Source organism: Dicentrarchus labrax, unplaced genomic scaffold (genome assembly GCF_905237075.1).
Source record: "Dicentrarchus labrax unplaced genomic scaffold, dlabrax2021, whole genome shotgun sequence".
NCBI lineage: Eukaryota > Metazoa > Chordata > Actinopteri > Moronidae > Dicentrarchus > Dicentrarchus labrax.
Window position 1 is genome coordinate 11969491 of NW_026136723.1, and position 22781 is coordinate 11992271.

A 22781-nucleotide genomic window follows, 5' to 3' on the forward strand; every position below is an offset into this window, starting at 1 on the left:
ACCGAGGCATGCGCGCTATGACATCTCCTTATGTCTCTTCATTCCAGCACCGGATGGGACTATTAAAGTCCATCTACTGTGACTATTTTCACCATGTTACATAACAAAACCATTTTTGGGAAGTTCCACTTTGGAAGAGGGTGATTATTAGCATAAATATCGTTCAGAGTTTATACATTTTTAATGAAATAATCACTTTGAGTTGACATTTCCCCCTTTGGTTATTCCAGTGCAACATAACTTCAAACCCACAGAACTGTCCCTTTTACATTTTCAGACAGACCAGCGGGGCCTCTGATTGGTCACAGTTAGGCTTCAGTGCTTCTGGGTAACAGAGTTTGTCATGCCCAACACTCGGAGTGATATTATGAAAACACGGGGATTGCGAGTACACTGCAAATCTAGAAAGGGCCCGTGTTCCCGTCCACAGATGCCCTTGAAGCAGTGCGCATACACATGAGACACTGAGATCAATTTGAAAATTTATTTTCATATAAAAAGACACTATGAAAACATTAGAGGACTACTTTGTACAATCTTATGTATAAAAAGAACAGAAATGAGGGAGAAAAGGAAAGGGAGGGGGGGTTTTCAATAATAAATCAACTGGAATGTCGGATGGTTGTAGCAGTCGGTTAACACCTAAGCATTGAAGGCTAAAGGGTGAAGGTGGAGGTGAAGGTGAGCATAGTAGGTGTTGGAGTTGGTGTCCGCCTGGAGTTACGTTGCAAATTGGGCTTGCCCGTGTTTCATCTCTCTGTATGGGCTGTTGAGTTTAGCAGGCTTTCAACACACAAAAGGACACCAATCTGACGGACTAGCATACACTCTATCATCTTCATGTGTCAGCATTTGCATCAGTTTATCAGAGTAAAGGAAAACTGTGAAATTGCAGGATGAGCCGTAGTTGCGGTGGCACACTCAAATGATCAGTCATCAATCTCAATCAGTCAAGCACTTACCGTTCTCGGTAGTGAACACTTAAAAATCCGGCCCTCACTGAGGTGAAACCTACTCGTACTTTTCGTGTGCAATGAGCAAAATACAGGAAAAGTGACAAAATCTCACACTGCGCTGAAATCAAACATTCACATTTCTTTCTTTTTCTTTCCTTTTTTTCCTCCTTTCATCAAATCCCACTTATAAGTAACCATGGGAACAAGGCTTTGTAGGGAGCTCATCTACAGCTTTCTCTTAAACAAGTTCTTTTTCATATATACTTTTTATATATATTAAAAAAAAAAAAAAGTTTTTGTCTGTGTAAAGGTCAAATCTGTTTCCCCTGAGACTGATGTTTTCTTCCACTATACAGCATCACCCACTGACTGAGACCGTGGTGCTGACGGACCGCTGTTTGCTTCTGTTTGGACACACTGTAAGGGAGATCTGAATCATGAGCCGCACAGAAGGTCAGGTGAATGTGACCTTAGCTGGGCAACGTGGGGCCGAACCTACCTCTCTCTCCTGTGAGAGGGAGCGGGCTGTAGGTTTGCATATCAGCTGATTAGCTTGAAAGGTTAGGAGGGCCGCACTCTTGTCTCACCATCTGCGCTGTGCTGCAGTACTACCACATTAGGGATCTTTAAACAGATGGTTTGAGGGCTGCATTGGAAAATGTCAGGACAAATCACCATCCCCGGGTAATTACTGTTTTGAGCACTCCCCTTCTTAATCTGCATCTCTGTCTGCCTCTAGCTTTCTCGCTATATATTTTTGGATCCTTTTCCATGGCTACCGTTTTCTCTTGCACTTTTTGCTGCCCTAAATTGTGTCTCATCTGTTTCTCCACACCGTTAGATTAAGGCGAGCTTTGAACATCGGCAGACAAGTTATCAAGCCATCTATTGAATTCATCCTGCACTCTGACACTGTCTCCCTCCCTCTGTTGGTGTGCCGAGGACTGATGTGCTAATGTAGCAACAGCGGGAAACTGGTTGTCCTCTTGTAGCGTCTGAAGTACGGATGTAGAATGTCAAGCAGGAAGCACCACCACTGGCTTTTTTTTTTTTTTTTTTTAGCTTTTCCCTCATCACTCTGCCACCCTGTAGCCTTCTAACCTCTGTGGCTCCCCTCTCTGCGTTTCTATTTCACTCTCTCTTTCTGCAGCTGCTGTGCTCACAAGCGCAGGGTACAATCACACGGACGGGGATTCATGCGAACGAGGAATTATACATCTGGCTTCCCTGCTAACATTAAGATTTCATGCCTCCTGGTAGCACGACGCTGGGTGGGCAGAATGAGCAACAGAGAAGGAGAAATGAGAAGGGAAGGCGGTAGGCGAAAAAGAAGAGGGAGGCATGTTTGTCTTTAAATTTGTGATGGGGTTCTTGGAAAAGGACGAAGAATTTGGTTCAGGTGGTGTTTAGATTCACGTTACTGGCTTGAAAATACCTGCTCAGGTCACGTAAAGCTAACAACATTTCCTCAGTAACTGGGGAAGAGCAAGTTAGTCGCTAAACTGATGAATACTTCACTCTAAGCAGCATAGGTTTTAGCGAAATGAGAGATGCTAAACAGAGCTTGCACGGATTCCATTTGGGCTGAAAAAGAGAGCTATTCTGTTTCTCTGGCATTACTGTGATTGGTGATGGCTGAAATGGATTCAGATGCTTCAATCTTTAAAGGCTTTTATCTCCAAGCAAAAAAAGAAGGAAAAAAAAAAGGAGATTCAAGAATCTGCATGGTGATTGCTATCCTTCTTTTCCCTCATGGGTGGGTAACATGTGGCGCACATTACCTCAGAAAGCATTTGTGTGCTGTGGGTGTCCTAAATCATGTTTTTTTAAGTTCCACATGGGTTAATTCTCACAGGAAATGAAAAGAAAAGAAAAAACTAATGAGGAAAAAAAATGCAGCACAAGCATAAACCAAACCAGTTTGAAAATAAATCCATTCCTCTTGAACAGTTAGACCATAAAACACAACTCAGTTCTTTGTTTCAATCGTAATATCTTTTCATTAAAAGTTTCAAACCATAGGGGAGGACGTTTCTTTAGCTAAACCATAGAAAATACACAAAAAGGGGGAATACAATGTTGACACAGAGGATGTGAGAGAAATGGATGGCTGGGACTGTTGAACTGGAACCTGAAAAAAGCGGAGAGGATGGCACATATCAAGGAGCAGCGTTTCCCCTGTCCCCCCATCCTCTATCCATCCGAAATGACGAAAAGAAACTAATGAAAATAAAAAAAGGAAACACTGAGACATTGAATGCTTTCGTCATCCATTAGAAGGGAAAAGGAAATAAATGAAAGCAGGGTGCCTAGGGGGGCTACCAGTGTGAGAAACCTCAGTGAGATTTTTTTCCCCTTGCTATAAAAAGAACTGAACGGTGCAGAAATATTCTTCTTTTTCTTTTTTCCCCCCCAAATCATCAAACAATTGAAAGAGATTTTCTTTTTTCTCCAGAATAAAATCAAGACATTTTTCTCAGAAATAAGTTTTTTCATAGTTTTCTTAACTTCATTTAAAAATCTTTGTCAGTCAGAGAGGTGTCAAGCCCCTGTTCTTTCTTTTCAATAGTCTTTGCGAAAATATAGAGTAGAACAGTCTTCTTTCCATGTCTGTCCACTGCAGCAGTAAACAAATACAGTATGGGATCCGACAGAGCACATTGCAGGAGACGGGGAGCAGTGTGTGTGTGAGATCTTTGTGGAAAATCATGTACTTATGTATAGCTTTTCAGAAGTTCAGTATCTCTGTGTGCATCTGCATCTCGGCATGAGCGTGTGTGTATTCAAGTGAGTGCGTGTACGTCCGTGTGTCTTCACACTTCAGTCTGGAAGTCTCCTTCGGACGAGTCAGGTGTGTTAGCAGAGGAGGAGTCCCAGTTCTTATTGTGCAGCTCCATCCGGTCCTTCTGCTCCCCAGGAACGATGGACAGCTCGGGGGTCATGGTTTTGAAGCTGTCCCAGGAGCTCTGGTCCTCCGGGGTTGACTTGTCCTGATGGAGAGAGAGGACAAGGAAAAGCGCCATATAAGGAGAAATATTGGAAAATGAAGGCACCGTGCAGACGTTAAAAAAAAAAAAAGATACAAAAATCTTAAACACTTTTATTTTGATATTTTATTTAGACACCATTTTTATCTAATAACAGTGGTGACATTGCAAGTAAGGGCAAGAAACATGTGCAGTTAGATTAGACACACTTATGTGGAAGAGAGAGGTCGGTCCTCATCATCTATTAGTTTACAGACAACCTTCCTGCTAAACCACATTAACAACCAGACAAAGAAATACCACAAATGAAAACACTGAAAAAAAAGATCCAGATTGATGCACCTGAACCAAATATATAGTGTATTCTACACATTATTTTTCTCGTCAAAACTTGTCGCCTACATTAACCACAATGCAACTTGACCACCTCAATTTGGTGTGTTATGCTAGTAGTGGCTGATGTAGATACGAGGAGCAGGCTACAGAGATATTTCTTTCATTTTCAAAGTCGTAGTCTTCAGCCCCAACCGACACTGACTCAAGTGACATCACTTGAGGCAAATGCTTCACAAATGCTTAACAAATGCTGCACTACTGTAAAATTAGTGGAGGTTGCGTTTATTTTTATTTCCAGTTGGGTATTGTGCTTACATACAGTAGTACATCTTCTTATATCAACCTGTTTTCAATCAAATTATAACCACATTAACTTTGGGATCCAGGGACCCAGGAAACTCGGGGCCCACACCTGGGGCACACTGATGGGTTAAATATTGCTGACTTCCTGGTTCCTGGTTTGGCACACTCAATTTTCGTCTTATGAAGTGGTTTAGATAACCTCACTAAACTGTTTCCATATGTGTAATCATCCGACTACACGTGTTTCTTGCCATGTCAGACTTTGCAATGGCGTTTCCAAATTTGAGCCATTGAATTTTGTGAGTACAGTGTTATCAAAATGGATAGAAATGATGGCCAACACTACGAAATAAAACCTAAGTTGTAGTCAGCTGGAATTTTTCCTTTAAATGAAATACCTGGACACCATTGCCTTGGCCAGTTTTGGCCAGCACACAGATTTGGAGATGGATACATTAAAATAAGCACTCACAGGACCTAAATGGAATCTTTTGTCTCTAAGCTTGGCAAATATCAACATACACACAGAGAGGCCAAACCACTGCCTCAGTGCCATGTCTAAGAGGTTAGTTAACACAAATACTAAAAAGCAGTACCATACATACCTGTAGTTCAAAGCACCTTTCCATTTTTCTATCAAAAACTACCTCTGTTCTTTTATTTAGAAAGAATATACCTGTCCCACTTTGATCTCCCACCTCTCCCAATCAGTAACCTTTGGCTGATGAAAGCGGAAAACCTTGGGTCTGTGATCGCTGCATGTGGTCCACAGATGTGCCCACCATGCATGTAAAATACATGTTGGGGGATTAGCTAAAGACGGATTCAGAGGTAGCATTATGCATCAGATAAGGGCCATTATTCAAATAGGACTCATTATCTCGGAGATAATGACTTCACAGATACGAACTGGGAAAGACATGAGGGGATCGCTAGCCCACGTGACTCTTGGAGGAGCAAAACATACAAAGACAAACTTGTGGTGCTTCTCGAAGACAGAGTGGACCGAGCTGCAGTGGAGCTTCCTGGGCTGCATGGGGCTCAATATTCATAGTCTAAATGAACATTAAGAGGATGAGTGTTCACAGAGTATGTCTTGCAGGACAACACATCCTGATGAGTGCTTTTAAAAGTGTATTTGAGAGGGGAAAACCAGATGTGCTTTATGTGCAAGTATCTACCCCTATGTGGCTGTTTGTACGTATGTCATCAATTAGAGAGCACTCCTGTATCTGCAACTAAGCTATCTCCTTCTTTCATTTCGTTCATGCCTTCCCTTCATTGCACCAACTCTTATAAAGTACTCATACGCAATTCACTTTGAGCTATTCACACCCTCAATCCCTGTCTATCTCTTCATCACACACACACACACACACACACACACACACACACACACACACACACACATATATGCAGTACACACAACTCATTGATCTGCAGTAGCACAGCACTCCCTCCCTCCCTCCCCCCCTCCTCCTCGCAGTGTGATGATCGTCGCCGGAGCGCTAGGGGGCAATATCTGCCTGATTATCATTCTCCCTGCGTCACAGCCTGACAGTTGGTAAAATGAATACAAAAGGCATAATCTGGGAGCCAATTTGCATGCTAAATGCTGGCGAAGGAACATTTTGTAATGCAGGAGTGTGGGTAATGCTGCAGTTAAGCCCAACTTTATCCCTGGGAGACTAGGCTAACACGATTGTGCTGCCACTGCGTGTCTATCTGTTCCCTTTCGCCATCTCTGCCAGCCTCCATTCCCCTCCTTGCCCCAAAGCCCCATCTCATCCCTCTCTTTCTCCCTCTCTCTGCCAGAAACCCCCTCTACTTACACTCGACGAGTTCTTTTCACCTCCGGCAGACGAAATGCTCCATCGCTTTTCCCTCTGTGGTGATGAAATGGGAGGGAGAAGACAAGGAGTGGGTGACGAGAGAGACAGAGAGAGAGAAGAAGGGGGGGGGGGGGGGGGGGGATCACAGTCACTGACAACTCTGCCCTGAAACAATAGCATTGTTCCCACACCTTCAGCAGGTGAACAGGCAGTTGTTGTTTTGTGCTTACACCTTACCCTCTCTCTCTCTCTCTATCTCTCTCTCTCTCTCTCTCCGCCTCAGTTTCCGAAATCCCCCTCATCAGCTCTCTCATGACAAAACACGTGTACACGCTCACAACATGCACACATGAGCAGAAACAGTGCAAACAATGATCGGACACGCAACGTCTGCATGGTTATACAGGCATAATTCAAGTGTGTTGGAACAGGCAGTGTTTTTTAACATCCTGAGCTGTCAGAGCTTAGAGGAAAAGTGACGAAGCAGGGACAGAGTGAGTGAGACACTAATAGCCGCTACAACTACTATACAGGGGATAAAAGAACGGACGGCATGTGGGCGTAAAGTAATCTGATTCTAAAAGCTGCAACAGTGACTCTGCTGTGCAGTGCTAGAGGCTTTGGAGCTCATGTATTCTAAATAATGTTGAAACTGGATAACTAATCAGGTTATTAGTGCATGGAAATGCTATCTACACTTTCTGCATTATTGATTTGATACTGTATGTGTTAATACAACACATAAAATAGTTAAAGCTAGGCTATAAAACAGACATTGCTGACTCTGTATGTCCTGCCTCTGGCATAAACACATAAACCTAGCTTCCCCTGCTGTACCTCTGCAGTGTTATCTATGTTTTTTTTATGTTGTAAACTGCAGCGTAAGGTTGCTTGCTTCTGTATGTGTGGTCTGTTGTTTTTTAGTCCAATATTTAAAGGTGTTCTGAATTTCTAGGTGTTTTTCTAGTTGGGACACTAGTGCAGAAATTAGAAAAAAGTTCTATGTTGCTTTGTATCGCTGTTTTCTTGGTAGTTGTGTTGACGGGCTGACCACTCTAGAAATGATGTGTGTGTCACTAGGTGTTTGGGGAGGGGAATGGAAATCCCAGTCCGCCTCAAGTCTAGGCCCAAATTGATTCCCTATAGTGGCTCTAACAACTTGGCTAATATTGACTGGACCCTTTTTTTTTTTTTTTGCGAGAAGTATTTCAGAGTATTGTTTAAAGTTTATGTCCGACAATTTTTCCATCATTAAAAAATCTGCAGATGAAATAGCACATAATTCCGCCTAAGAGTGTTTGGGAGCGTGTCTGAAACAGTGTGTGTGTGTGTGTGTTTGCTCTCCATTCAGAGATTAAAAACATTTCTGGGCTTGGCATATTGCCTGGGGGTGTCTTGATTTACTGTCATATGTGATGTGCTCATTAGCTAGCCTACATGTTGGAAATTTATAGAAACTTGAAATTTGCATCTGGTACACAACAGTTTGATACTTTGAATTGATATGTTTTCAGCGGCATCAGTGGTGGAATGTAAATCCAGTACTTTAATATCTACATTTACTCAAGTGCTGCACTTAAATACATATTCAAGGTACTTGTACTTCACTTAAGTATTGCTTTTTACTTCACTGCAGTTATCTGACAGCTTTATTTCATAATTACTTTACTGATTAAGATTTTACACACAAATCATAATACTCATAATGCTGTTTATAAAGTATGACCCATTATTACACATTTAACTGGCCACCATGTGGTAGTTAAAGTGAGCTCCACCTCCACCTGCTACTTACACATTAATGCTTACATACTTCAGAGTGACTTCATATTGCAGTTTTGCTATTTTAACTTAAGTAAAGAATTGAAATACTTTCTCCACAACTGAGCTGCATAGACGAAACAGATGTACATCTTGAGATGTGCTAATCTGGTTGATTTATCAATAATTTCTGTCTTTATCTGCTTTCCTGTCTGTCTCCTAATACTACATCATTTCTACTTGTTCTTTCATTTTCTTTCAACATATGTCCAAACATATGCAGCATTTGTATAAAAACCAAAAATTTTCTTTACACTATGTAAAAAGCCAAAAATATCAGGGTTGGCAACAGGACAAACATTATCAACCATCTGTGATAGACTGAATTCATGGCTGACAGACTTTCAATGACAATAATGTGTCCTTTTATCAGCATTCAAAGCATCAAACGTGATTCTGTAATTAACTTCTAAATGCAAAGTTTGTGCACCATCAGTGTTGCAATGGAACTGGCAATATGGAATACACTGTCCATCACTGATAGGAAAACTTTAGCTAAATTCCCCAATGATGGGATGTTTCAGGCAAGCTGCATGATTATCTTAGAGAAAATGCTACAAGCTGCAAGCGTGACAAAGCTAAGTGAAGAAAACAGTTTGTAGGGATAGTACATACTAGAAAAAAGACGCTACTGCCCAAACATCGAGCCTCCGCGACAGTGTTGGTGGATGTTGCCCACTCACTGCCACTCAGTCCCCCTCATTTGGACCACGGAATGGAAATTGTGTCTGAATGTGGGTGAGCAATGTGGCAGGCTGTCTTTGGGAGATGATGGGGGGGACAGGTGGTTGTGGGTAAGCAGGTTAACTTTACCTTTGTTGACTTGGATGCCCATGGTTCTGCTGACTGTCTGGCTACATTCAAACTGGGACATGACAACAAGCATGCAACACAAGGCCCCGTCAGCCAACAAAGGACATAAAAACAGAAAACAAAAAAACAAAAAACAAAAATCAATAAAATGTGGCAGTAAGGCAAAGAAAAGACATAACAGTACAATGAGTGTGAGGATCAAATGAAACAAATTTAAAATCACATTTATACATGGAGAAAATGAAAGTAACATCAAAAGAAGACTGAGTGGATATCAGAACACGGCTATAGTCTTATAGCTGTCAGTGGGCTTTGAGTCACTGAAGCAGAAGTGGACAATTTGAAGCCATCTATGTGTGTTTATTTCATTATATCATCAAGATAATGATCAAATCCTGATTTCCCATTTAGCACTGGCATAATTTATTAGGGGGCACAAAAATAGACTAACTGGGCATAGCAGTCTTTAGCACCATTTACCCCTTAGCTGGGAATGAATCTGTGCCACAAGTAATAAGGCCCTTCAAAGGAGCCAAATCTAGAGAATGTAGGGCAAATAAATTCCATTAGTGCAACACATTGCAAACAAACGAGCAATCAGACACACAGGCTTGGTTCGCTGCTGTCTGGGCCTGTGCAGTGCAGCGCAATGCAATCCAAGGCCTGTGTTCCTTTAGTAAAAAAAAAAACTGTTCCAGCAAGCGATTCGGCCCTTTTCACCTCCCTTTAATTGGCCCAAGGACACTAAATGAGCTAAATTAGTATTGTGCCTCTTGGTGCATGAAGCTAGTGTTAGGCTTGTTCCGCCTGGGCTAACCGTCCCCTCATTAGGAGCCACTGATAGAGCCAGTGTGCTAAAGCTACACTCCGCCAGCCCTCAGTTTTCATGGGCAATTTGTGTGGAAGGGTGAAAACAGTTGATGAGTTTATGCTCGGCACGGAGAAGGGGGGCAAGGAAATAATTAAAAACAAGCTAATGAGAGGAATTAATTATTCAATTAATGCCTCAAACGTGCCACCGAAGGCTGAGTTTAGAGGGAGAAATGGGAAAATGAGGGCGACGGGAGAGAGAAAATGTCAAGCCGTGAGGATGAATTGAAGGGAGAATGAGATATGAAGAGGAAGAAGAGGGGAGGACTTGGTTTATTACTGGAATGTGAAATTGAAGCCCCTTAGCTTAATGCCAGCAAATTGACTATCAAGACCTACGGGGTTTGCAAGTGCAGGCAAATTGCCCCCTCTGAATCAACAAAAATTGAGTCTTTTGTCATTTAAAATTATACATCTTCATTTTACATGAGACATCCTCAAAGCATACACATTACCTTACCTAAATTTCCCTTCAGTGGCCTAAGAACATCGCTGGAATATCAATAACAGACACTAATGTTAACTGTGGAGTCATAAAGAGAGCACCCCAGGTCTCACCTCTCTTTTATGGGACAGGATAATGGTAGAGCCCTCTTAGACAATACCACAATGTATTTCCATATGTAGCCTAGCAGACCAGGCTTTCAGCATAGGATTCAAAAGGACGCCTACAGCCACTTAGATTGAATAGCAAATGCATCTTTCATGATCGAAAATTTGCTCGCTGTCCCTGCTCTGATCTAGCATGAGTGAAATCACAACAAAGCAAAGTACTTGTTTCCTTTGTCTTTTTCTCCATCCCACTGCGCTCTGCACAACTCCTCGCTGCCTATCTGGAGAGGGAAGCCAAGCACGCTTCATTTAATCAAGAACACAGCAGACGACGGGATGGAAATATATCCCATTTGAGAGCTAAAAAATGCATCAGCCAGGCCATTACGCAGTGCTAACGCTCTCTCTCTCTTTTACACACACACACCGTCCATCCCACACAGAGAGGCAGAACACTGCATCATTGGGTACTGCATGCAAATTTGTGTTACGACCTTCTGAACCCTGTGGAGAGGATAGAGAACGACGGGCTAACTCCACAGTGACGGAGGCCAAGAAGCCGTTCTAAATCTAAACATTAGTGCAGGCAGGGAGGACTGTGTTACATACACACTGCATCTACTCTGTCTTTCAGTAACCCCACTGATTCCATTTGTATCCTGTCTCCATTACGTGAGACACAATGTAAAATGGACTCCATCCCCCGGCTCGCCATATGGCCCCTGCCAGAGCATCCACTGTACTTAAAACAGAGCAGGATTTGAATTTGTTTTCATCATTAGCGTTAAAGAGCAGCCCACTTTCTATCCACTTCATCTGAGTCGTAGCACTGCAACAGATATTATTCACGTATGGGGGCAGATAACGGTGTATCTATACCAAAACAGACACACACAATTTAAAGTCAGAAGCTGTTCCGATGTAAACAAAGTCTAATAACAGCTAACAATCCACAATCAATCAACATAAGCTCACAGTGACCCCTGTAACTCTTGTAGTTTCAGAATATAAAACAGTTGCTATGTATCTTACCGCATTAAAAATGTGCACAGATGTCTGAACCCTGCAGGAGAAAAATATGTCACAGCCTGCAACTGACCTTTGTTAGCCATAGTTTACCAGTAAGCCATTTCACCGAATAGATTTTCAAAGGTCATGTATATATATTTTTTTAACAGAGGGCAACATGTACATTTATTTTCAGGCTACGGGAATAGCTCTGCTAGCTTCAGCAGCCTAACAGAAACGACAGACAAGGTTATTTTCAACACTGAGGTTAATGGGGAGTCTTGTAATATAGTGTCTGCCTCCCACCCCCTTCTTTCCGGTCACGTCTTTCCCCTCTGTTTGCATCTATTAGGCGTAACACTGAGTCATCACTTAACAGCCTCAAGCTATCAGTGTGGTAAAGATACAGATTACCAGTTCCCGGGCAAGACAGAGTTAATAACAGTATAACAGGTGGCATGAGGGACAAGAAAAGCAGAAATCATCAAAAGAAGTATGAAATATGTGGATTTTATCTGTGATGGCACATGTAATGCCCGAGACCACTTTGAGCCCACTGCACTTACACAGAAAATTGGATAAGATGTGAAAGTAGAAATAGGTGTGCCCATGTGTGTGACATTTTCTGATATCCACTCATCTTCTCAACACGGCCAACACAGAAATCCTACCTTTCCAGAGAAGTAAAATGGATCAAGTCTCTTCTGACCCCATAAGTCCTTGTGATATTTCCTATAGTCTTTTACCAGCACCCATACAAAGTGCATCGTGTTTGGCCCCGTTTTAGTGCCAATGAGCTAGTTTATGAGCAGAATATCATGCTTTATGAGGTGATTATGATTTGGTTTGGATGGGTCATTGTCTTTATGAACTGATTTATCACTCAGTTATGGTGTTTAGATCATAAGGTTTAATTCAGACACTGAAATGGGCACAATGACTGTATGGATTGTCACATCACACACAGTGGTGCTACAAAAATAAAAACACAACCTAAAACAGCTAAACAACAACAAAAAAAGTCCTTCTATGTCCTTGTTTTAATCATGGGAGATTAATCCAGTCCTGCATCAGACCACCTTACAAATCCATATCTCTGGTTACAGTGATTCCAGATTGTATTTGAATATGAATTTGTACAGGACTTGATGAAGGAAGGGAAATTAGCATTCATTACATGAATGCACAGGCACAGGGGGTACAAGCTGTGACGCACTGAACTGTTACAGCACCACACCGCTAGGGGACCATCTAATATTTAGGCACTTCACTATGAGACAGCGCTGATGGGTAGTAGATGAGCAGCTGCATGGGAGTAAGCTCATAGACCCTGTCTGTGTGGCTGTAACTGCAAATAGTAACAGTCTGTATGAGTATGTTCGTAAACCCCACCCCCCACCTGTCAAGCTTTCCATTATAGCACAGCACATATGCAGTGTACCATGATAATGGTGGCAGATTTACCATTAGAATTCTTAAATTTGAAGGAGTGGGTCCTTGATTTTAGACAAAAGCAGATTTCTCATTTTTAGCTGGTGACCACCGATTCTGTTGTCCGAAATGCTTTGCTGAAACTTTATCAGCTGTAGCTAGTTAACTAATTACGCTAGCATTCCAGTTTGGCAAACTTAACCCTATCTCAGGTAAATTAACCGTGCCTAGTTACTGTTGCTAAGCCGTGATTGGACAACTGCTAATTGAGGGAAATGTTTAGTGAACAGTTAATGACATGTGAAATGTACATTTTTGCAGCACAGGAACACAGATACAGAAAACTATGAGATACACACAGTGTCATGTAGCGCATCAACTCATCGGCCTTAGAGTGAGTTAGAGGGGCTCTACTGCACGGGGGTTTATGTGGGGTTTAGTATGCCTTACGTTGACTTTCTTTGTAAACAAGGGACGTTCTGCGCACTAGTGACGGCTCGGTGTTGTGCCTCGGTGGTGGGGGAGGGGGGACCTGTGTTGGGCGAACACCGGTCGCATCGGTTAGAAAGGGGTCACAGGTTGTTTAGGGTGTGGGTTAAAATACTGTTTAGGCACTTTAAAGGAGAGAGAGAGGCCTGCAAACGTCAGGGAGGTTAATGGGTTTTTGAGGTATCCAGGTAGATGACTCATCATTAGAGAGGTAAGGGGGGTGAGGGTTTTTCCTCTACTGGTTTTGCCTAGAACTGACTAACCTCTCTCATCGTTAAAAGGTGAGATGGTCAATTGGCCATATGAAGTTAAGGCTGAGTATCAACTTTCACATACTTTGGGTGTCCATCCGTGAGAAGATATCCCAGTGAAATGCAATTATGTTTGCTACTAAATCAAACCACTCATGTAGTATATGTGAAAATCATTGTCAGTGTTTGTCATATGGCATAAAAAGGAGGTTATTAAAGTTATTATGAAACAATTATATCATTACTCATGCATTAATTGTCTCCTAAACACACTTTATGTGCTCCGAACACAGACAGTGCAACACACTGATCTCAAAAATAAAATAGATTATAGAATAAAACACACAAACAAAAAGGGACAAAAGGACACACACATACACCCATGCCTACAACCACGCACCCACACGGGGGCATGCAGCCACACACATAGGCCGATTGATATGAAACACACACACCCACCCACACAGACGCACGCACACATCCCTCTCATCTCCATAATTACTGTATAGTCAGCATGTCCGTGTCTGGGGGTGACTCTCAAAGTGAGATGTTGACAACAGTAGAGCTGAACTCAAGCTGGGTCCTGTCAAAGGCCTGACACTGATAGCATTATCCGTGTAATTATTCACAGTTAAGTGAACTGCCTACTTACTTTTAACATAATGGATTTGGATGAGTAAGCCATGTCTATACTGCCCTCTCATTTCATAACTTATGACGTCCGCAACCCACAGGAAATATGCGTTCCAATTTGTCTTAATTAGTTTAAATACAGCCTATCTATTATTTGTGGCTGGGCTTTCATTTCTTTTACATTTGGGCATAATCTCAAAGCGCACCTGAGCTCCTCTGAGGCACATTAGCATGCTGCAGCGCAACTGTTAAGAACCACAGACTTCTAATATATGGCTCATGCCTTTGCAAGCAGCCTGCCATTTTTCTTCTCTTCCATAAAATATTTGCTTGGCATTAATGAACGGGGAGCTGGCCAGAGCTTCTGAAAATCTTGATCAAGACGTTGAGCAAATGAGGAGTGAAGGGAAAGGCCGCCGGTCTGGCATTGGGAAATGGCAGCGTGCTTACGTGCGAGTGTGTGTGTACAGTATGCGTGTGGCTTCCCGGCGTGGGGAATATGAGAGATGTCAGGCTGGCCTCTGTTCCTCTTCTGGCAGTGTAAATTAGATGTGAACCAGCATGCCGCCGATGCCAGGGGAAAGTACACCTATCAAGGTTGACTAACTCATCATGGCTCTACGCACTAAAGCTCAGCAGATGAGGGGAGTGCGAGCATGTGCGCGTGTGTTTAAATCTTAATGAAACTGGCCCTCTGAAGGTCAGTACAGAGCATGCAGGGACTCTTTCGTCTGCTGCTAATGGTGTATTAATGATTCAAAGAAGTCTCATGCTCACAGGTGCCCACCCAAGCACCCCGCTGACACACACTCAGACACACGCCTAACCACCCACACAGACACACACACAAACATGAAAAAACACTGTACAGTACATAGACAAATAATCCAATTAAACAGACAGATTAACCAGTGTGACACAGGCATAGACAAAGCTCTTGAGTGTATAGGCACATGTGTTGTTGTTTTTTTTTCAGCAATGCATTATGGTGAGGTGATTTGTTAAGAGTGAGAAATTGTTTCACAGGTCTTAAATTGCAGAATTTGGATTTCATTAACCGGCAATGATTGATTATCCCTCAGCTAACAGCTCATGTGATCAGTTTTGACAAGTATTTAATAAGGCACCAAGCACAAGTGAGAATGAATTAACTTCAGGCCAATTAAAGCGGGTATAAAAAGATATTTGCAGTAAGAAAGCTGGAATAAAATGTGCCTCTCAAGTTATATTCATGAGGTAGCTACTGTTCAGTTCTCTACGGATGAGATAAGTACAAGTTCCCTTGTTAGAGCAAACAATGTTTTTTTTTTATTTCTAAAGCAGCAAGTTCACTAGAAAAAAGATACCGTAATTAATACAATCACTTTGAAATGTACCTGATGCTGTATATTACTGTGATCTTTACTTTGAACTGTAATCATCTGAGAGCTGCATATCACTATAATGCTGATAATATTTACCAAGCATTGACCACTTTTTGTGAAGCATACTACTGCAATTTTGATCTGCGCAGAGGTCAGCATTTGCCTTCCAGTATCAGCTATTCAGTGTTAAAGGGGTGGGGTTTTAGGGTTGTGACAAAGTGGGGGAGGGGGTAGAGGTGCATAGGTACAGCGGGTTCCCATCCCGCGTTTGGGCAATGGTCTTACCTTGAATGTGGACATGGCTGGGTCCCTGCTATACCTGTCTATGGTGTGGAACTTGGACGAGTGGTTGAGCTCATGGTACAACTCAGAATGTCTTTTGCGAGTGTGCATCACTTTCTGGAAGGGAAGAAAGGAAGGGACAGCAAAAATGAACCAAATAGAAACAAAAAAAAAAAGCCAAAGGAAGGAGGAGGGGGCCAATATAGGGGCAGGCAGGGGAACAAGAATGGGTAAAAGGCTGAGGGACTGCAGTGATGCCAGCCATGAAAAAGGTGTTAGAGAGGGACGCGGACAGATCGATCGATTGCTGGCTCATGCTCATACATCATCCACTTCCTGAGTCTTTAAGAATTTAGAAACTTGGAGTGCTGCAGAGCAGTCCTTGAAGTGAAAATTTGGTGAAAATGACTGACAGAAATGCCATTGTTACAGACTGGAGCCTGCTAGCGGGTGGTCCTGTTAAGGATTGTGTCTAACTCATTAAACATCTAACAGATGGACTGGAATTTAACTTTTGCCCTTGTGAAAGGATATCGACAAAAACTGCCTACCCCGTGTTCGGAATACGTCTGTCTAGAAGGCAGCTAAATTCAGATCTTTAATTTTCTGACAACAAACTGCATTTGTCAGTGCCACTGCTGTTGTCTCTCTGTGCTAATGGGCAGTTCTGGAGCTGCTCGGCAGTAGCTAATCGTCAAAGCAGCTTGCGAGGTTGAAAGTGACACAGGGGCAAGATGCCAGCGCACACACCCGCACACTTACCGGCCAGGACTGGCGCTTAGCACTGGCTCCAATTACTTCAGAGTGGGCACTCTCATCTCTGCTCAGCTAGAAAGGTGCTACTAGTTCCTTGCTTCGTGTCTTTTTGCTGCTATGGCTTTAGGTTTCCTTTTTAATTTTTGGCAGATCCTTGTCTGAGTCATATGGTTTTAGGTGCTCATGAAAGTCCAATAAATCCTGTATAAATATGACCTGGAAGTGATACATAACCTTCAAAATAAACAACACTTATTTACAGGGGAACTCCAATGATTTTACACTTAAAGTTCAGTTTACTTACCACGAGAAGCACAGTACCATTTGTATAATGTCTTCTGTGGTTTCCAAAGTTTGAATAAATAACCTTGACGATATTCTCAGGGTTATCTCAGCTTGGACTACTGACTTAAAATTCATAACAGAAAGCCTGGGTGCATCAGATGCGGTGTTTAAATGAAATGGACATTTAAGAGTCAGGGGGCAGCATAATAAAGGATGCTACTGGGTTGCATTTTGGGAAATGTAAGATCCAGCATTTTTGGAGCTGGGACCTAAAACTCAGAATATCACAGTTTGGCTCTTTGTTTTTTTAAATGTGTCTCTTGCAAGTCGCCCAACTTTAAGTGGTATACTAAATCAATGGAGAACTCCTTTAAGTTTTCAGAAGTATTATTTCCCCTAAAAGGCTATATTCTTAATTAAGTTTGCTTGTATAAAGTTAATTCTTGACAGTCTAAAAGGTTGGGCAAACTCAATTAAAGTAAAAAAAAAAAATAAATAAAAAAAAACATGAATAAAAATGGGGTTACCTTCCATTAAATCATGGAAGTGTACACTTCCCTATTGTAGTGGTTCTCCTACGAAAAGTTCTTTCTCAAAAGTCAATAGTCATTTTTAATGAAAAGAGTTTATTTCTCCTTGTACTAAATTCATGCAGCGGCCACAAATGACTCCCCAGTAAATTAAGTAAAACAATCAGCCATAGTCACTGTTAGTAGCTTGTCATCACACATACCCTCTGTATAAAAGATATATCTCCGTGGCGGAGGGTGAATGTCCAGTCTTTGCAACAGTCTAAATGAAACTGAATTCTCACCAAAAAGCAGAGGTAGGTACTGTATTTGATTTACTCGCTAGAGACTGGAGATTCACAGGACACAGGTCATTCTGACACATACATACTCACGCACTGCCAAACCATCGTTCCAACAGATATAACCAGCCAATCGACTATGGCCACATACGTGTTGACCCAGAACTCAATTACTTGTACTCACTCAGACACAAGAAGCACACTACTTTGCTGTTTCTTCAACCAGGACCCCCAAGCTGACATGACAGCATTATTTGATTCACTTGTACATGTCAGTGGGATGTTTTTGTTCCCCCCATGATGCTACGATTGATTGACACTCAGATCAATTCATTAAGACAGATAAGAAATATGGAAAGGTTTAAGGCCATTGTTGGAGAAACAGCATACTACGTAAGGTAGGTCTGAAACAGTTCATAGTTCTAAATGCAAGGGAGAAACAGGTGCGAAGGGAGGGGTTTAGCAATGCGTTTTGCTTCTCTATTCGTTACTCAAGTCCTGGCAGAAGCACAAGAAAGCAGAGACAGGCTGATGACAGGGGGCGAGGCCCGAGATCTTACCTCGAAGTCCAGCTCAGAGTACCGTACTCTTTTCCTCTGGAAGAGGAGGGGGCAGGGGGAGAGAAGAAAGTGTCAATGACCACCCCTCGACCTCTATTGAACTTTACACTGCTCTATCTCAATTCATCCGCGGATCGCTCAGCGCCATTGTTCAGTAACAAGAGGAGGACTAATATGCAGTAGGTGCCCAACATGATACAGATAGTCTTACAAATGTCAAGGCAGAAAGAAAATTATTCAGTCTATTTCAACGTAATGAGATTAGTGAAGTGGAATAACCCAGAATTAGAATGAAATAATAATTTCTCGGCTCACATACTCTCAAATACAATCATTACACCCCCCAACATAAATCACCCTTGTTGCTATTTTTGGAGAATTTGTTGGAGACATTCTGATTAAAAGAGCTGCAACAAACATATGAGAGATGGTTTTCGTCCTCTAATCTTGTTTGGACCCCACCACTCTCCTCTTAAGTGCCTCCATAGCTTTAGTGAGTGGCACACAAGCCGCCAATTTAACAGCTGCAGACATTTCCAACTCATCTGGCCCTGACATTGCGTTGCATTACATTCCATCTCTGACTTCCTATCTGGCTCTCGCTGTCTGCCAGAGATTTGCATTTGGCAGTGAGAGGAGCTGCTCTCCACAGTTAGTTAAAAGCTGTATTCATTCTTTGAAAGGGCAGAGTTGCTGATCTGATGCTCTGGCAGCCAAGGTTTTAAAAGGTAAAGAAATGCAAACAGATAGAAAGGCAAGTTTGTCCTATGAACTTCACTGCCTCTATAACACAATGGAAGTACTGCCCTTATATAGAGAAATCCTTACCTTAAACAGAGAAATTCCGTGATTGAGTTTGCTTTGTAATATGGTAGACATGCAACATGCATATACGTGTACAGTATATTGCATGTTTTGGTGGGGACACACACAAAGCAGTCATTAACTCACTCATACAAAATTCATAGGTAATCTTTCGCTGCTCTGATTTTCTATTATGATGGTATGATAGTCCTATTATAGCCAACCACAGTCACACACTAGTTTTTTATTGGTTTGCATGTATTCAAGGTAGGGATGTCACGACAACCGATACCTCGGTATCAAGTTGATACCAAAATTCAGAGAACTGGTACTAATTTTTCCATCGGTTCCGAGGATGCAATACTCCCAGACCTGATGGGGCAGCATATACGCCTACATGTAATCTAGTCGGCCATTAAATACCACATGTTGAAGACGGCGACAAGTGCAGCTTTACAGGTGATTTACTGATGAAACTTTTGTGCACATTGCTCCGTCGTCAACTCTCTCTGCTGTCTGTATCTCTGTCGCTGTGCTATGCGTGTGTGTGTGTGCAGGACCTCAACCCGAGCTGAGTTGCTGGTGAGAGGCGAGACAAAGAGAGGTGGAGACCTGCACACTCACCACGCCACTGCAAGTGCAAAAAGCAAATAACAGTAATTTATTAATGTAATCCCTGCAAAAGAGGTACAGACGAGCAACAAACACTGCAGGAGACTTTGGGAGATTACAGAGAGAGTTTGTTAGGCTATTTAAAGGCCTACTTTGTTTATTAGTTATTTAGTATTTTTTATATATATATACATATATAATAGGTTATATTAATATTAATATGAATATATTATGTATAAAAACATTAAGGAACAGCTTGGTTGCAGGCAGTCTTTTTCTTAATGCAATGCAGAGCTATTTATCCGTATTATTAGGGAGGTATTGGATCAGCTGAAACTTAATATCATTAGGAAGTGTTTACCGTGGTATCAAGTTGGTATCGAGAATCGTGGAATTTCATCCAGTATTGGTATCGACTACTACTTCAATTTCTGGTATCGTGACACCCCTAATTCAAGGTAGTGAATTGTACGATAATCTGACCTTCATAGCCAACAGTCTGTTGCAAGGAGACACTAATTTATATTTCAATACTCCCTCCACTGGTTTCTATAGCACAGTGCTAGCATAAAATGCCCCATGAACCTTTCTCACGCCTTGACTAGATCATTTAGAGTTTAAATTTAAAGGCTTCTAACTAAAAATCAACACTGTGAGTACGTTTGCGTGATCCCTCCATTATGCGTCACCATATTTGAATTGGGGAGTAAAACACTGCTGTGATTTAATCTTGAGAGGCACGCTCTGATATCCATCTCCAAATCAAGCATATTCAAACAGGGTGAAATTACAGCAGTAAATTACATCCAGTAGGTTTCTCAGCCGATTTTTTTTTTTTTTCTTTTTTTTGGTATTCATGAGTGCACTCGTAGCTCTTATGACAGTGATTTTTTATGAGTTTTAATGACTCGTCCTTAACGTCCTCAGCCCTAAATGAAGCATCTGCACTTTTCGGTGAAAGTGTCGTTTCCATCTCTTTAATCAACCTTGTGAGTCAGCAAGATGCCATTGGGGGAAGATCCAACACGTGCGCGTATGTGTGTTTGTGTCCATGTTATCGTGGGCTTGTTTTTGTGTGTATGTTTGTCAGTGTGTGTGTGTGTGTGTGTGTGTGTGTGTGTGTGTGTGTGTGTGTGTGTGTCTAAAATTAAGGTGGGCTGAAAGACATTCACCAGGGGTATTTCCTCTGATCCTGTCTGTCTCAGTCCATCTGCTGCACCACCTTGTATGGTAAGGAGGGGGTAACACACACACATTACACACACAACGGAAGCGAAGAAGAAGCTGTCTGTCTAAGAGAGTAACTCATTTCAACGCTCATTGTCTCAGCCAGCAGCAGTAAATAGTACTCAGCCGAAAATAATAGCAGTTGTTATAGTAGACTTGTTCTAAGACACACAACTGTGCTATTATAGAAGTTTGTTGGACATGTTGTTATTGTATATCACACACAATATGTATATATGTATATTAGAAATGGCTTAAATTGTTTGAAGCCCACACTACTGATTATATTGATATTAGTCATACAAACAGATTCTCTTCTTCCAATATTCTACTATAGCCATAAATATTCATGACAAAAATTCATTTAGTGTAGTATAGTCTTATTTTCTTAAGGTAAAAAGAAATGTTGATTGGATAAAATAGTTTTTTATCCAGTGCAACAGATTTTTCTTGAACTAAGTGACACTTCTTTAGATGCAAATTGTTTTATTTGCATTCTTCTTGTTTAAAACACTGGAAAGTGTTTTAAATACTTAGAGCATATAGCGAATAGACAGAATGTCACATTCCTTTTTCTGAAAAGAACTTTCCTTCCCCTTGCTTTCTTTCTCTCCTCTTTGTCATTCAACCACCACAACTTCACATATATAGCCACATCGTCACCACCACCACATCCATAAACCTCAAGTGTGTGCCCAAGTGAAAGGTGGACATAGTGAAGAAGCTACACCACCACCACCGGGAAACCCCTCCTTCCCTCATCCTTCAACCTCTTACCCACCTCCAGGGATCCTGCAGAGAGGCTGGTGTTGGCATTGGTGCTGCCCAGATTGCGTGGCAGGGTCCTGGTTCTCTCCACTGTGGTTCCCCCTGTCAGAATCTGTCTGACTGATGGCCTCTGGCCCGGCTTCAGCTGGAGCGAATGCCCGTGGGTGTGCATGTGTCCTCCGTGGGAGTGTACAAGACCACCCTGAGCCATCATGTGGCCGTGCCCGTGGGGCATGGTTTTGATCGTCCCATAGGAGCGGTTGAGGTTCATGGTGATGTTCATGTCGCCCACACTGGACGGCACAAAATCCGCTGGGTAGGCCTCGCTCTCAGCTGGGTGGAGGGTCAGGGGAGAGGGAGGCGGGGGGAAAGGAGGATCCTCCACTGCGATGTTGAGAGGCTTGTCCTCACCCCCCAGTCCCAGGCCTCCTCCTTGGGAGGAGGGCACTGGAGGTTTGAGACTCACCGTCCTACGAGGTAAGACCATGTAGTCTCCCTCCCCTCCTCCGCCACTTCCTCCTCCCCCTCCTCCTCCGCTTCCCCCGCTTCCGGCACTTCCGTCCTGGGAGGTGTTGGAGGAAGTGGGCGGTCGAGCCCAGCCCAGGCCACTCTCGGTGCACAGGTAGATTGGAGCGCCGCTCCGTTGCTGCCCCTGCTGTCTCTGCTGATCCACGTTCACCTCCTTCTTCAGGGGTGTCTCGCTCAGCTCATTGAGGCCACCGAGGGGTGGAATCTTGTGGAAAAATCAGGGGCAATAATATCCTGATATTAGGGACCTTTTCTCTTTCACCTTCTATGTCAACCAGATTTCAAACTTTAAACATCAAACTTTTATACATTATCTGTCAAATAAGTCTGATGGTAAAAATAGGATATGCTGGATATGAAAAGGAAGCACAGGGCTGCATTGCTGTCAATCTTGAGAATACCATTGGGTGCTGACATTTTCAATTCCTACTTATGTGGCTTTAAGGGGATAATATAGTTATATTAAGCTACATTTTTTAAGTTTTTGACAGAAAAGTTGAGC

General features: G+C 42.4%; 1 protein-coding gene across 23 annotated transcripts in view; it reads right to left on the bottom strand.

Annotated features, from left to right (window-relative positions):
- Nucleotides 1-470: 470 nt before the first annotated feature.
- The window catches only part of adgrb2 (adhesion G protein-coupled receptor B2), a 212352-nt gene continuing 190041 nt past the window's right edge, over nucleotides 471-22781 (bottom strand). For 10 of the 23 annotated variants that reach the window (XM_051390074.1, XM_051390086.1, XM_051390080.1 and 7 more), the window contains 5 exons: nucleotides 21765-22484; nucleotides 18341-18376; nucleotides 15932-16045; nucleotides 6415-6468; nucleotides 471-3946 (listed from right to left, as the gene is read on the bottom strand). In XM_051390074.1, the coding sequence (XP_051246034.1) occupies nucleotides 3770-3946; nucleotides 6415-6468; nucleotides 15932-16045; nucleotides 18341-18376; nucleotides 21765-22484 (1101 nt within the window). In that variant the 3' untranslated portion in view covers nucleotides 471-3769. Of the gene's footprint in view, nucleotides 3947-6414; nucleotides 6469-6541; nucleotides 13442-15931; nucleotides 16046-18340; nucleotides 18377-21764; nucleotides 22485-22781 lie in introns of those variants that run through there. The other 13 variants (XM_051390083.1, XM_051390084.1, XM_051390079.1 and 10 more) reach the window with 13 other exon arrangements.